Genomic DNA, 13517 nt, shown 5'->3' with positions numbered 1-13517 from the left:
CAGTGTTTCTAATATGACATGAGCGTGAGTTAGCGCTGGATAACTTACAAACCGCTAACTCAAGTAAGGCATGCTGTGTGCACTTGTGGTTTCCATGGTTATTTTGATAATAAGGCATGTAACAAAATGTTTATTCTTCAATAAAATTGTTAGGGATTAATCAAAGCTGAATGGCTGAGTGAGTTTCCCTTGGTACTCTTCGCGAGCGTTTTTGTTGCGTTGAACTCCACGGTGAGTCCAGGGTCAGAAAATAATCGATACAAAAAGGGAAACCTGAAAATGAAGGTTACACACATTCCCGGTGTGTATCACCTTGGATGAAATCTCACTAATACCAGAACCCACCAGCCTTGAAGTTATGAAAGTGTGTGCTAAGTGTGTTATGACAGAGCTCCTCATCCCAGTCCTCAGGGACCACTGGACAGTCCACATTATTGCTCCCTTCTGGTTCCCAGTGCACCTGAGCCAGGTATTGAGTGTCCGTGATTGGCTGGGAGCTTGGAGGGAGCAGAAATGTGGGGGGGGGGGTCCCCGAGGATCACCGGTTTGGAGTGCTTGGAGTCTTTGTTTCCGCCCCTCTTTTGTAGCCTGACTTCTCGCACCGTCACGTCCATCTGTGATGTCGCTGTTAATCGCGGCACTGGCAGGGCCACCATATGGAACGACGGGTCCGACGGAGTCCATTTAGCGGATGAGAGGGAATGTATTTCGCCTCGCGAGTCGTGTTAATGAGACTGCTGATCTTAACACGGTTTTTTGAAATATTTTTTTCAGTGATGCAACTCTTATCTTGGCAGCCACTTATTCATAATTGTATTATGATACCTTCAAAGGGCTTCCAGACTGTTCCAGAATCTTGCGGATTCGGGGGTGAGCCTCCCACCAGCCTTTTTCTTTCTTTGTCTCCCTGCCAGTCTGATGCACCCCCCCCCCACCAAGGATTGTGAATGTCTGTCCGTTAAGTCAGAGTGTCATGCAAATCATCTGGAGTTGTGTGCCTTTGGTGTGTTTGTGCTAGATGTTTTCAGAAGGCAGATCATCCAGGAATGGGATGATTTCATCCATCTCGTCCTGGCAGAGTGCGAGTACGGAATGCCTTATCTGCAAAAAAGGGCCCGCATTACACCCTCAGAATAATCACTGTGTTGTACGTGAACTTCGAAAGGGTATTAATGGTGGGTGACTTTAGACGGCTTAATTCTAATGGCTTCTCGTTTCGCGCGACTTACAACAGCTGCATCTGTAATTCTGACTTTTGGATTTAACAAGAGATGAGCAGGAGAGAAACGCAGAGGCCACTCTGCCAGTGCTTTTTTGGGGGGGGGGGGGGTTCTCCCAAGCAGCACAGCTGAACATATAGATTGTTTCACATTTTTCATTTTTCCTTCCCCCGCCACCCCCCCAAGTTTACTCCGATGTCATATCGCCGCGAGGAAGTCGGCCTTCTCTGAATCTGATTTGTGGGCTCTTTGATTTACTGACGAACCGCAGGTGGCCACAGACTTCGGAAAGAGTAAAGGAGAGAACTCAGCTTGAACAGATTCAGTGGAAAGGAAAATCCTTCTGCACAAAAAAAGGGGAGGAGCTGAGTCCGTCTCGATCAAAGGAAGAGCGGCGCGGGGAAAGTAATAGCGGTGAATGCTAATAATCGCACCCTAAATATGGAAATACGGCGAGGATGCAGGAGCCCGCTGCAGGTGGATGACAAGCAGGTGCTCCGCTGGGAGTCTCCGCTAATCAGATTTTACAGCGTAATGAGGGAAATATGTTACCTATTAGCATCACGGAGAGACAAGGGCACTGTTAGCTTTGCCGCTATTGTAGAAGTGAAGCCCAAACACCGGGGGCTTCGACCTTGGATGCCAGACTGCGAATGTGTGATTTTGCTGCAGCCTGGAAAAGACCATGTGAAACAACCCAGTGAGTATTATAGCGTAATAGAGAGTAATGTGGACTGCTTTGTAGTCCATGATAGTGAGGTCTCTGCTAACGACATCATTTCCTATTAATGGGAGCGTATAGAAGGAAACGGTGACGACCTCATTAAGGGACTTTGGACGGAACCGCCGGCGGGGATCCCCTCATAACAGGCTGGGCCGGGCCAAACTCTGGACCAGAGCCAGGGACAGCGCTCTGAGATGTACCTGCCCGGGATCGCCTTTGCCGTCTCGCAGGCTGGGGCACGCAGAAGGGGCTTTCTGGGGAACTCCAACACAGCCATCCGAATTCCCTGGCAAACTCCATCACAGGTTGTGGATCTTAAGGGGGACACACCCAAAATTCCAGGAATGGCACAGATTTCCCATTCCTGGTGCAGCCTGCGACTTACTAGACCGGGACCACGGGTCCACGCTCGATTTCTCCCCTCAGGGGGCTGGTGGTGGCGGCGGTGGGGGCTGTTCATTATTGATGAAGCTGAGCATTGCGGGTCCCTTAGCCATCTGTTGTGCCCCCCCCCCCCCCCTCCATCACCTGTGCTGTCCAGCGAATGGGTGTTTCAGGCGCTTAGCAGCAGCCTGTTTCCGCAGTGTGAGATGTCAGGGTCCACTGGGTACGTGGGGCAGTCATGTGTGACAGCTCATTAAAAATGAGGGGAAAAGAAACCTCCTGAATCACCACCATTTACATCTTCTGTCCATGACCTGTGGGACTGTGGTGGCTCTGAAGCTCTATGCCTCCATTTTTTTTGTCTCCGATCTCACTGCTGGTGCCTTAAGTTGAACAGGACAAAGGTACCGCTGGTGATCAGCTCCTGACAAAAACCGTTTTATAGGAACCCACACATGCTAAGCTGCAGAGGGCGCTGTGTGGCTCACTGGGTTAGGACACTGTACCTGTGAAGGTCGCTGGTTCTAACACTGTTGATGGTAGAGTGATTTCATCATTGACCTCTAGAGCAAGGCCCATAACCCCCATTTGCTCCAGGTACTGGCTGGCCCTGATTCTCAAAAAATAAAAATGTGCTTTTATATAAAAACATCTGATAGATAAATAAATGAAAATGTATAAACGTCAGGGTCGCCCTGAAGCTTTATATTTATTACTTTATTTACCATTATTAATTCTGGTAATCAAGGAAGCTGTAGGTACTGGCAGGCCGTCTGTGAAGGAGGCCCGCGCTCCTCTCTCCCTCCGTGTACTGGCAGGCCGTCTGTGAAGGAGGCCCGCGCTCCTCTCTCCCTCCGTGTACTGGCAGGCAGTCTATGAAGGAGCCCCGCGCTCCTCTCTCCCTCCGCGTACTGGCAGGCATTCTGTGAAGGAGCCCCGCGCTCCTCTCTCCCTCCGTGTACTGGCAGGCCGTCTGTGAAGGAGCCCCGCATTCCTCTCTCCCTCCGCGTACTGGCAGGCAATTTGTGAAGGAGCCCCGCGCTCCTCTCTCCCTCCATGTACTGGCAGGCCGTCTGTGAAGGAGCCCCGCGCTCCTCTCTCCCTCCGTGTACTGGCAGGCCGTCTGTGAAGGAGCCCCGCATTCCTCTCTCCCTCCGCATACTGGCAGGCATTCTGTGAAGGAGCCCCGCGCTCCTCTCTCCCTCCGTGTACTGGCAGGCCGTCTGTGAAGGAGCCACGCATTCCTCTCTCCCTCCGCATACTGGCAGACATTCTGTGAAGGAGCCCCGCGCTCCTCTCTCCCTCCGCGTACTGGCAGGCAATCTGTGAAGGAGCCCCGCGCTCCTCTCTCCCTCCGTGTACTGGCAGGCAGTCTGTGAAGGAGACCCGCGCTCCTCTCTCCCTCCGCGTACTGGCAGGCAGTCTATGAAGGAGCCCCGCGCTCCTCTCTCCCTCCGCGTACTGGCAGGCAGTCTGTGAAGGAGCCCCACGCTCCTCTCTCCCTCCGCGTACTGGCAGGCAGTCTGTGAAGGAGACCCGCGCTCCTCTCTCCCTCTGCGTACTGGCAGGCTGTCTGTGAAGGAGCCCCGCGCTCCTCTATCCATCTGCGTTGTGCCAAGGACCAGGGGCTCCCCTGAGGAGCACAATTCACGTGGCTAATGGAGGAAAAGGCGGGGCGGTGGGAATCGCACGCAGCAGCCAGCCTGATGGTCCTTTTGGGAGAGGGGTTTCCCAGCCCTTGCGTGGATGCACTCTGTCGACAGCCTGACCCATTAATATTCATAAACGGATGGTCACGAGCATGGGAGCAGGTGGGGGGGGAGGTTGGGGGGCTGGTCAGACCCCTGCTGTTGTGACGGGAATCTGACTGGCACACACATGGCGAACCGTCTCTGTCTGTTGATCGAGGAGGCTGACCAGTGCGCCGGTGCCTGGGTATAAGGCTACGTGAGCCAATCAGATAAAAGATCCCATAAGCCACCTGAGGTGTTGTTCATAGGTCTGTGAGGCAAGGCGTTTCTCCTCTGTTAAATCACTGATGATTGGTTACATTTGAACCACGCCCCCGGTTGTATCCCATTACTTAAACTTACTCCTGTTCCCTGTTCTTGTGATTTTCATAATATAATAACAACATAATAACATAATGGGGAAATTCCCCTCCTTTTTCTGCCACTCCCCCCACATGAAGTCCCCCTTTCATTGTCATACTCTTCTGTACGCCGACCTGCTCAGAACAAGCGTTGTAGAGTTACGGTCACATCGTACATGCAAGATGTACAAGACAAATTAGAATAAAAATTTTGTGTAATTGAGCCATTGATGAATTGAGGTCAGAATATAAATGTCGAGATTAATCGCCTGTGGTAAGTAATTCTGCACCAAGGACTGTTCTGGTACTTGTACCGGTTGTCCATATAAGCACGCTCCCGATTAGTCATTCCAATTAACGGGACACCGTTAAAGTGGCTGAGATCTCGTTTAGCGCTGTCTGCACATTGAGGATGGTGGGTGTCCATTCCAGAGAGTCCAGGTGGGGGGGGGACTGGGGTCTATCTATTCCGCTTGACTCGGAAAAGGGGATTTTTATCCACGGTGGTAACATGCTGCCGTAGGCGGCTCACAATGAGCCGGGCGCCCATAAGCACGATGGGAAGTGAAATGGGCCGTACTCCGCAGCCTCGCCTCCCCTCTGCTCCCATCACGCTCCTGCCCCCCTCCCCCCACCAAGTCCCACAAGCCTCTTGAGAGTCCCCTCACATATGACTCGGAATGGAATTGAATCAGTCTAAATACCATGTGCATTTAACCTTGTAATTGCGGCGTAACACGAGTGGGCAGATCCGTGACAATAGGGGACGGTCAGTGACGACGCAGGGGGCAGTTTAAAGCCAGCTGCCTGTAAACATCCTCATTAACTTGGCAGCCATCGGTGTTTGCACCTATCCGGCTGCCTGGCTGTCTGCTCACTCCCTTCTATTCTCAGCGAGGTCATTTTTCCATCTGTAATTCCTGTATGTCCTCCGCTGAAGCCTAAAACGCTTTTCTGTATAAAGGTCACGCACTTCTTATCCCTTGCTGCTCTAACGAAAGCCTCTCTCTTCTCTTCCAGGTTATTTCTGCGCTGTCTAGGATCTCACATCACAGCATCGCGCAGAATAAAGGGATCAGGTATGCCCCCCCCCCCCCAACACACACACACACACAAACACACACTTACACAGGAATGTCTTCCCAGTGGATTACATGCCCCTCTGACATGGGTGGGGGGGTGATGTATCTCTCTTAGTTTGTTCAGTCATGCTCCCAATTAGCTCAACAGACTGACTGGGAACAAGTACGTTGTCCAGGTCACCGCTTCCAATAATTTTCCTCAGTGGCACCTCGAAAGGTGCAAGAAAAAATCGCTGCTTGTTTGCTGCTATGTTGTACTGGGGTCAGCAGGATTTCAATCTGTTTAGTTAAGACAAAGTTCAGATTCACATGAGTAAGGCTGAAGATCTGAAAATGTACACATAGAAATTTATAATGTACTGGAGGGGTGTGGCTGTTAGCTAGAGATAATGAAGTACTCTGGAAACAATGATCGCTCGTGCAGATGTGTTACCCCTCCAGTGCGCCATGCCGTGTGTCATCGATTACAGACATGCTATGATCACGCCATTTAATCTCCTCTCTCCGCTGTCATCGCAACGTTTAATCTCTTCCCCCAATGCATCACGGGCATTAAAAGATTTAAGGGTCGTTGATGTCCCAGGCTGTCCGACACCTTCAAAGCGGTGACTCAGCCGGGGGAGTCATTCTTTCTGGGCTGGGTTCCTCCAGGGTGGGTCTTCTGTCTCTGTGGTTTGGCATCAGCTTGGAAGCTGTTCCCTTTCGGCTCGCAGTGAGAGAGGCCTGCAGACGAGGTGAGAATCACACATCACCCGGCCCCCACCTTCCCCCGATCTGCTGCTTCCCCTCCCCCGGGCATCCGGCTGGCGCCCCCCCCCCCCCGTGTCGCGACGCGGTTTGGGTGGCACGTCAGACGTTAGCGCACCACCGCTCACAGAGCCTTTACCCGAGTGTGCAAAATCACAAGCGGACACACGCACACGTGCCCCGCTCCCCTTGTGAGGCATCCCACTGCCGTTAGTGATGACGTAAAAGCATGCTATCCTGCCGCCCTTGTCTGCAAGGCTTTCACGCCATCGCCGGGCATTGGTAACCAAGGGACATCTGCCTCCTTGCCGCAAACCACTGGAAGCATTTCCTGCCTTGTATTCCCATAATTGCTTCGTTACTGGAAGCTGCGTTGCTAAAAATGTTGTTAATTTTATTTGAATAAAATAGGGCTGTACCACATCCCCCAAACCAAATACCTAGCAGGAGTTGCAGAACACTAATGAAAGGCCATTGCTTAGCAACAGATTGTACGTGCTCTAGAACCCCGAGACATTCCAGCTCTTTAATGCAGGCCCGACAAACCTCTAACCCTCTTGTACAAGTATGTAGATATATAGAATTGCTCCAGTATCCTTTGCTCCCCCTGTAACCACAGTAACCAGCTCATTAGCTTAGCTCAAACCTATGCCTGCTTTGTTTTTTTAAACCCCAGCCGCTGGGGTGTTAAATGTGGACGAGGCCGCATCATCTTTTCTGGAGGAAACTCTGCTGATGGATTTCACTGGGGGCTTTAAATCGGATGCATTAAGTCTTTCCCACACCCTGGCAGAGTGGTAGTTTGGCTCTGAGGCCATGGATGTGGAGGTGGGGTGGAGGGGGGGGGGGGATTGTTATTGATGAGGAGATTTTAATTCTGGGGCTGATCTGATCTCTGCTTTCGGATGAGCTGGGCCACCCCCACTGAGAGTCACGTCCTCCAGTGTTTACGGCCGCGTGGATGCAGCCGTTCAGATAGACGTGGGGTTTTCCTGCTTTGTGATGTAGCGTTGGAGATTATGGAGATTAATGGCCACGTGACTCACTCGATGCTTAGCCAGGACCACAAGACTGAGCTAAAAAATCTGACTGAACCGTTGACCAGCACACGCACACCCCGGCCTGGCCAGACAGGGCAGTCATCTGGGTGCAGCGAACACCAATAAGGTTCTTCCAGCTCGAGCTGATGGCCTATGTCCAGCCACCACAGTAAAACACAGACACTCGCCCCCCTCCCAAGGTTCACTGTCCTTGTTGCTCTCATTACTGGAAGTGCCTGTGATCAGCTATCGCCGGGGGAAGGACATCGGGCATCGGGCGTGCTGAGTGCTTTTCAGGCAACAGTCTATAGTGTGGAGTCTCAACTACAATGCACCTCTTATATAATCATTTAGCGGAGACTTTAAACCCGAGTGGTTAATTATTTTTCAGTGTTTTTTCAATTTCTCAAGTTATCCACTCAGCTGGGTAAATAGCTGAAGCCAGTTAAGCACATTTGCATTACAAAGTACAACAGTGTGATGCTTTTGGGACGTTGGGTCTGCTGCATGCCTTATTGGTCACATCCACCCCCCCACACCTATTTTACATGCCTTCCGTAAGCAGTTAGCATCAAAGGTACAAGTATACAGCAGTGGTCCACAGATCGGGTCTTTAGGTCCCTGTTGAAAGGTGATGATTACTTTACAAGTTCTGAGACCCAGCAGGAATGACTGGGCTAAACTAGAAGGTGATGCACTTTGTAATTCTCGGTTCTGGAGCCTTACGTCTTCCGTGACTAATTTGCAGGTCTATCATGTTTTCTGTCACCTGTTTCCTCTACTTGTGAGACTTGATCTTGGTATCTGCTTAAATATTAATTATGCCACTTGCCAGATTCTCCGATCATACGCTATGCAGTGCATGGATTTATCTGCCTGTACATCTGAGGCGGGTTCTTGCGCTTTGGGTCACCTTGGCACCCGGGTCCGAAATCGCCTGGCATAGGACCTGCGGCCGGCTGCCGCCACCCTATCCGCCCGCCTACATGTATGTGCGTGTACACAATCATGGTGAATCTCATACACCAAAGGACATTCCCACTACCTCAATTGCCTGTTGCATGAAAAGGGGAGGGGGCCAGAGACGCAAGGGGGTGATTCTTCTTTATAATTACCTGGAGAACATCAAGCAGAGAATATCAGGGCACGGGGTGGGGTCTTATCATTATTGTTCTGGCATCTGTGGGCTTGGTATGCTAATCTATGGCTAACACAAAGGCATGTGTCAGGCCAATTAGGGAGCTCTAGTTCAGGAGAATGAATCATGAACGAAACATCAGGCAAACATCTCCCCTGGATGGGGCTTTAATATACATACATGCAGGTGGCTGGGTGGCATTGAGACAGCAGGTTTTGTGGGATTGAAGACTCGTCACGCCATGTTTGTGATGCACTGGGTGAAGAGCCCACTATCAGCTCAGCGGGCACGCGTTCACTTTCCTTTCTTTTTCTACAAAAGCGCAGTGCATTCTCATCCTTCCTGAATTCTCTCCCCCCCCCCCCATTCTGTTTAAATGTCCTCCATCAAGTCCAATCTGGTGTTTTACTTCAGAAGTCTTACTCAGGATTTATCGAGCAAACACACATTGCCTGGAAACTCAGCTTCCAATAATCTCTGCATGTCTGGGTGGCTGTGTTGTTTTTTTCTCTCGCCCCCACGCGCCAAAGCCTCAGCTTGTCCCCCACACTTTAATTGCTGCAGAAGATCATGTCTGTAGTCTGCCGCTGCCCCCACCCCCGAAAGCCAAGTCAACAAGATCAGGCCTTTCTGCAGAAACGCACTGGAGTGGGGGCACTTGGAGATGAGGTCAAGCAGAGGGTCCGGTAGAGCACAGTATGCTGAGGAGTATTTGCTTGATGTCTTTCCACATGTGGGAGGGCAGTGGTCCCGTCTGTAAGCTGCTGATCTATAACTGAGGCACTACAAGCTCACATTCCTTACAGAGATGCCAGCTCCCATTTTTCCAGTTCATCTACAACTCTCTGAATTCATGTAGCGCATCTCTTTTATTTTTCCCAAGACGGCAGTCTCAATGTAAATATTCTCCTCCTTAAGCAGGTAGAGTGGTAAGGATTTTACGGGATTAATCAGAAGTCGATGTGATCACAGCGCTGGTGGGTGGCATTCTTTACCCCGCTTCGAATTGTCACACGCCCCCCTGAACAGAGATCACTGTCTGGAGACTTTGCTCTCGCATCAGGTGTGATCGCTCCACTGCTGCAGCACCTGTTGTTGTTTGCTCTGTGACACACAGCACACTTCAGGTTTTAGGTTCTTCATCACGTCGATGGCCCCTCCTTCTGCTGATGTCTCATTGGCTGCCAGGGTTCATCCCTTCTGTGGTCATCAAGCGATGTGCATTAATGGTGATTTTTTTTCCTCTGGCATCTCAGTATTTGTGAACCTGGTGGTGCTGGTCTTTATGCTTGCTCTGTTAGACTTCACAAGTTTATCAACAGATATGTGTGTATCATCATCGGGGCAACCTCAGTACGGCTGCACAGCCACTCAAGCATGCAACATACGTGCTTTTTCTAACACGGTTTCTCAACACGTGACTGATTTTCAGCATGTTATGTGTGATTAATTCATGTAATGCATTTCAGTGTAAATTAACTTCTTTCCCCAATTATGCTGTGAACATATTGCTTTTAGTTGTATACTGATTCAAGATGAATATGGTAGACTATATCCCTACCAGTTCTACTGGGGGGTGGAGGTTGGGGTGGGAGTTCATTATGTCGTGGGGGATTTCTCTCGTGAGCATCTCTGTAGAATAATATCGATTTAATTACTGTGGTTATCACTGAAATTGTTGGATGATGTAACTCCTGTAATTGTCCTGTAACACACTTTTGATATGTTTATGTAAAAATATGTGGTACAATTCTGGTAAAAGCTTTAATTGTCATTGAACTTGGAGCTTGTGTGTGTGTGTGTGTGTGTGTGTGTGTGTGTGTGTGTGTGTGTGTGTGTGTATGTGTGTGTGCGCGAGTGCGCATGTGTATGTTCCTGTTCGTCGTGGTGGGAGTCCACACAGTGTAAAATATAACAGCATTATGGATGCCCCCTGCAGCCTGTTGGGGGCCCTTTGTTGATGAATGGTAAATGATTTGTTTATATTCTCAATAAGACAGAAAACATGCCCCTGAGCAGTTATGGATCGTTTCTCTGGTTATTGCTTAATCAAATCAATTGAACTTCAATTCCAAGCTGCTGGTTACCCTCTTCTCTGAAAGAACTCAATGACAAATGAAGCAGAATGAACTGAGAACAGACTTGTTAAGATGACGGATTCTGGGCTTGAATCCTGCGGATAATAGCCTCTCCAGAATTTTTATAGGCTTATTCCCACCTTTTACTCTTTTGACAGCTTAGTCAGCTGTCTAAAAAACATAAAATCAAATAGCCATTTTTTGAATGCTGGGCCCGGAGATCATTAGCTACCTTAAAAAAAAATAACAACACATAAATACAGAGTGTGTTTGTGTATGACTTTGCTGAGCCATTCTACATGTTATTTTCATATTACTGATCTCCCCACATCTCCAGTTTGTGGGTTTGAATCCTACCTCCTATGTGCGGGTGCACTTTGGTAAGAAGATGGGCGAATGAATAATTATTAGTTCTGCAACATTATTTGTCACATTGCATACAGTGTAGCCAGACTCTTTTACCGTTGTCAGCTGTCAGATTGAGTCTTGAGGTTTATGAATGGTTGTGGGTTCTAGGACCCTGATTCCTGTGTTCTGTGTTCCGCCAAAGGTCCTTTCCATCAGAGGACACCACGCTGAACGAGGACGATGTGTACCGAAGCCTGGAGGAGCTGGCGGAGTGAGTGCTCGATCCGTCACCCAGGGCCCCCGCAGGCCGGCTCACGCACAGACACGCAAGCGCGCGCTCCGTTTCTACGGAGACCGGCGGTCGGCGAAGAGGGGGGGGGGGCCACGCCGTGCTCCGTCGCATCTGATTCATGCAAAATAATTAGGCGTTCCGTGCAGATAGGTGTCATTTATCACCGAGAGTGAAAGAGCCGTCCAGATGGATGGGAAAGCATGTGTGCCGCCACCTCATGAATAAATTATGTTTGTGTGGCGTCTGTGGCCCGGAAACGAGCAGAATCACTGGTGTTTGGGATGCTGATGTGAGAGCAGAACTAAGAATCAGCCAGATCTGCAAACTTCTATAAGTTAATCTGCCGCTACACTGCTCTGACAGATGATGAATGCTCTCTGTACCAGCTCCCCACCCCCTTAATGTCCAATAAAAAAGTCTGCAGTTATACACAAGAAAAAGATATTTTTTATTTATTTTTTTTTTGTTTCACACTTTTTAGATAAAATTTCTTGCATCCATTGATTGAAGTTCTTGGTCTAAGATGATCAAATTAAAAAGTAGGAATGGTACATGCTTAACTATGCATGGCCACATAATGACCACAGATTCGTATACCGTATTAATGACGTTAGGCTGAAAAGTAGAGTCACAATGTTTCCGACCATATGCTCTGAGGGAAAAAAGCATGATCGTTTTTGATCAGTTTGTCTCTTTACATATTTGTGTTCCCTGATGGTGGTAAAGCCACACAATACCTGTTGTCTTTTCGGTTATTATGTTGTTATTTTTGGGTGAAGGAGTTTCCTTGCCAATGTAGCCCCAGTTTTGTCCATAATGTACAGGAAGCTGCACTAAGGGAATTTTATACATTCAACATGCAAAAAAGGAAAAATATAATACTATAAATGAGCTTTTATTAACAAATCTTTTTATGAAGCTTTTTCAGCAGATAATACAATATTATAGAACCATTAACAGAAAAAAGCACAGGGGGGAGGGGGGGGTCACCACCAATTACAGTGTGTGTGTGTGTGTGTGGGTGTGTGCGTGTGTGGGTGTGTGTGCGTGTGTGGGTGTGTGTGTTACAGTAGAGCAGAAATGACCTCCAGACTCCAAAATTTCTGGATTGAACCACTTACAAAGTACTTAAATTTTTCCAATTTTAAGTATGACGTGACATTCTCTACTCACTTATGGTGTGTAGGGGCTTATTTGACTTCCACTGCACTGATATGAGCTGTATTGCTAACAGCAAACAGAAGGCAGCTGTCTCACATTTGGCTGATGATAGAGAGCCTAGCTGGCCCTAACCCTGAAGAAGGCTGTTACAGGGTCTGGATGAACTCTTAACCAAAATATCCTGCTATATCAGTTTGGTGTCCCTCTGAATTTCGGAATAGCAAGCTCTAGAATGTTAGTGGATGCGACCTATTGAAAAATTTGTTCAGAAATATTGATTATGCTTCTGTTTTAATTGTGTTTCACTGTCCGCAGCCTGACACAAAATCTATAGGAACTGCTGTATGACCTCCAGCTGTTCATAAATCTAACTTTTTATTTGCTGAACCATATAAAATGGAAATTTGTTGTTTTTTGTGTCACACAAGCTGGGCGTTCTGCATTTAGACGCACAGAAAGATGTGTTGCTGATTATCATGTCAAGGGCTAAATTTATAATAAAAATCCTTTCAAATGCACTTTAGATAGATGACAGCTTTGTTCCATGCGTATCGAGGTCTTAGCTATGTGTCTCTATGCAGTGTTAGTGTTGGGTGGCTTCTGGGCCACCTTCAAACTCTGCTGAAATGCTTAGTACACCGAAGCTAAATCGCCGTCCTGCTTGTAGCTGTCTGTTCTCATGGGCGGATCTAACTTCCGTTTAAATGTAACTAAATGTGGATCCGCTCTGTATGGACAAATACTGTAAATATATCAGGCCACAGTTCTGCAAATGTGAAAATGTTCTGCAGGTATTTAACACCACCTGGACAGCGGACACATAAAGAGTGGATTTGGAAAGGCTTTCCCCATGAAGGTGCTCCCCACAGATGCATTATGGGAAATGTTCCATGGCTGCCATTTGCTCCCTCCATCCAGCAGTTGGCGGAGCTTGAATGGAGCGCCTGGGCAGGGCCGCCAGAGGCCGATCTAAAGCCGTCCGGCCTCTCTCTAAGCACTTTCTCTCCCCGCTTTCCTCCGTCCAGCTGTGCTCAGACCCCCGGGGTCAGAGGTAACTGGGCAGGTGTTTTATTTACAGCCCCGTGCGCTTGGTGGCGGTCGGTGAGCCGCTTTGTGCTGGTTTGGTTGGCAGCTCCTGCGGTTGGATCGCATCCCGCTCCGGGTGCACCAGCGACGACAGGCTTTGTGGTTTGCTAATAACTCAGCTCTAT

At 48.9% G+C, this 13517-nt stretch overlaps 1 protein-coding gene across 8 annotated transcripts in view; it reads left to right on the top strand.

Annotated features, from left to right (window-relative positions):
• The window catches only part of LOC111847476 (guanine nucleotide exchange factor VAV2-like), a 127285-nt gene that overhangs the window by 84624 nt on the left and 29144 nt on the right, over positions 1-13517 (top strand). For all 8 annotated transcript variants that reach the window (XM_023818696.2, XM_023818691.2, XM_023818687.2 and 5 more), the window contains exons 3-4: positions 5441-5499; positions 11056-11124. In XM_023818696.2, coding sequence (XP_023674464.2) covers positions 5441-5499; positions 11056-11124 — 128 coding nt within the window. The remainder of the gene's footprint in view (positions 1-5440; positions 5500-11055; positions 11125-13517) is intronic.

This window comes from Paramormyrops kingsleyae, chromosome 7 (genome assembly GCF_048594095.1).
Source record: "Paramormyrops kingsleyae isolate MSU_618 chromosome 7, PKINGS_0.4, whole genome shotgun sequence".
Lineage (NCBI taxonomy): Eukaryota > Metazoa > Chordata > Actinopteri > Osteoglossiformes > Mormyridae > Paramormyrops > Paramormyrops kingsleyae.
The sequence above is the reverse complement of the archived record's forward strand: the minus strand, read 5'-3'. Positions and strand labels throughout refer to the sequence as shown.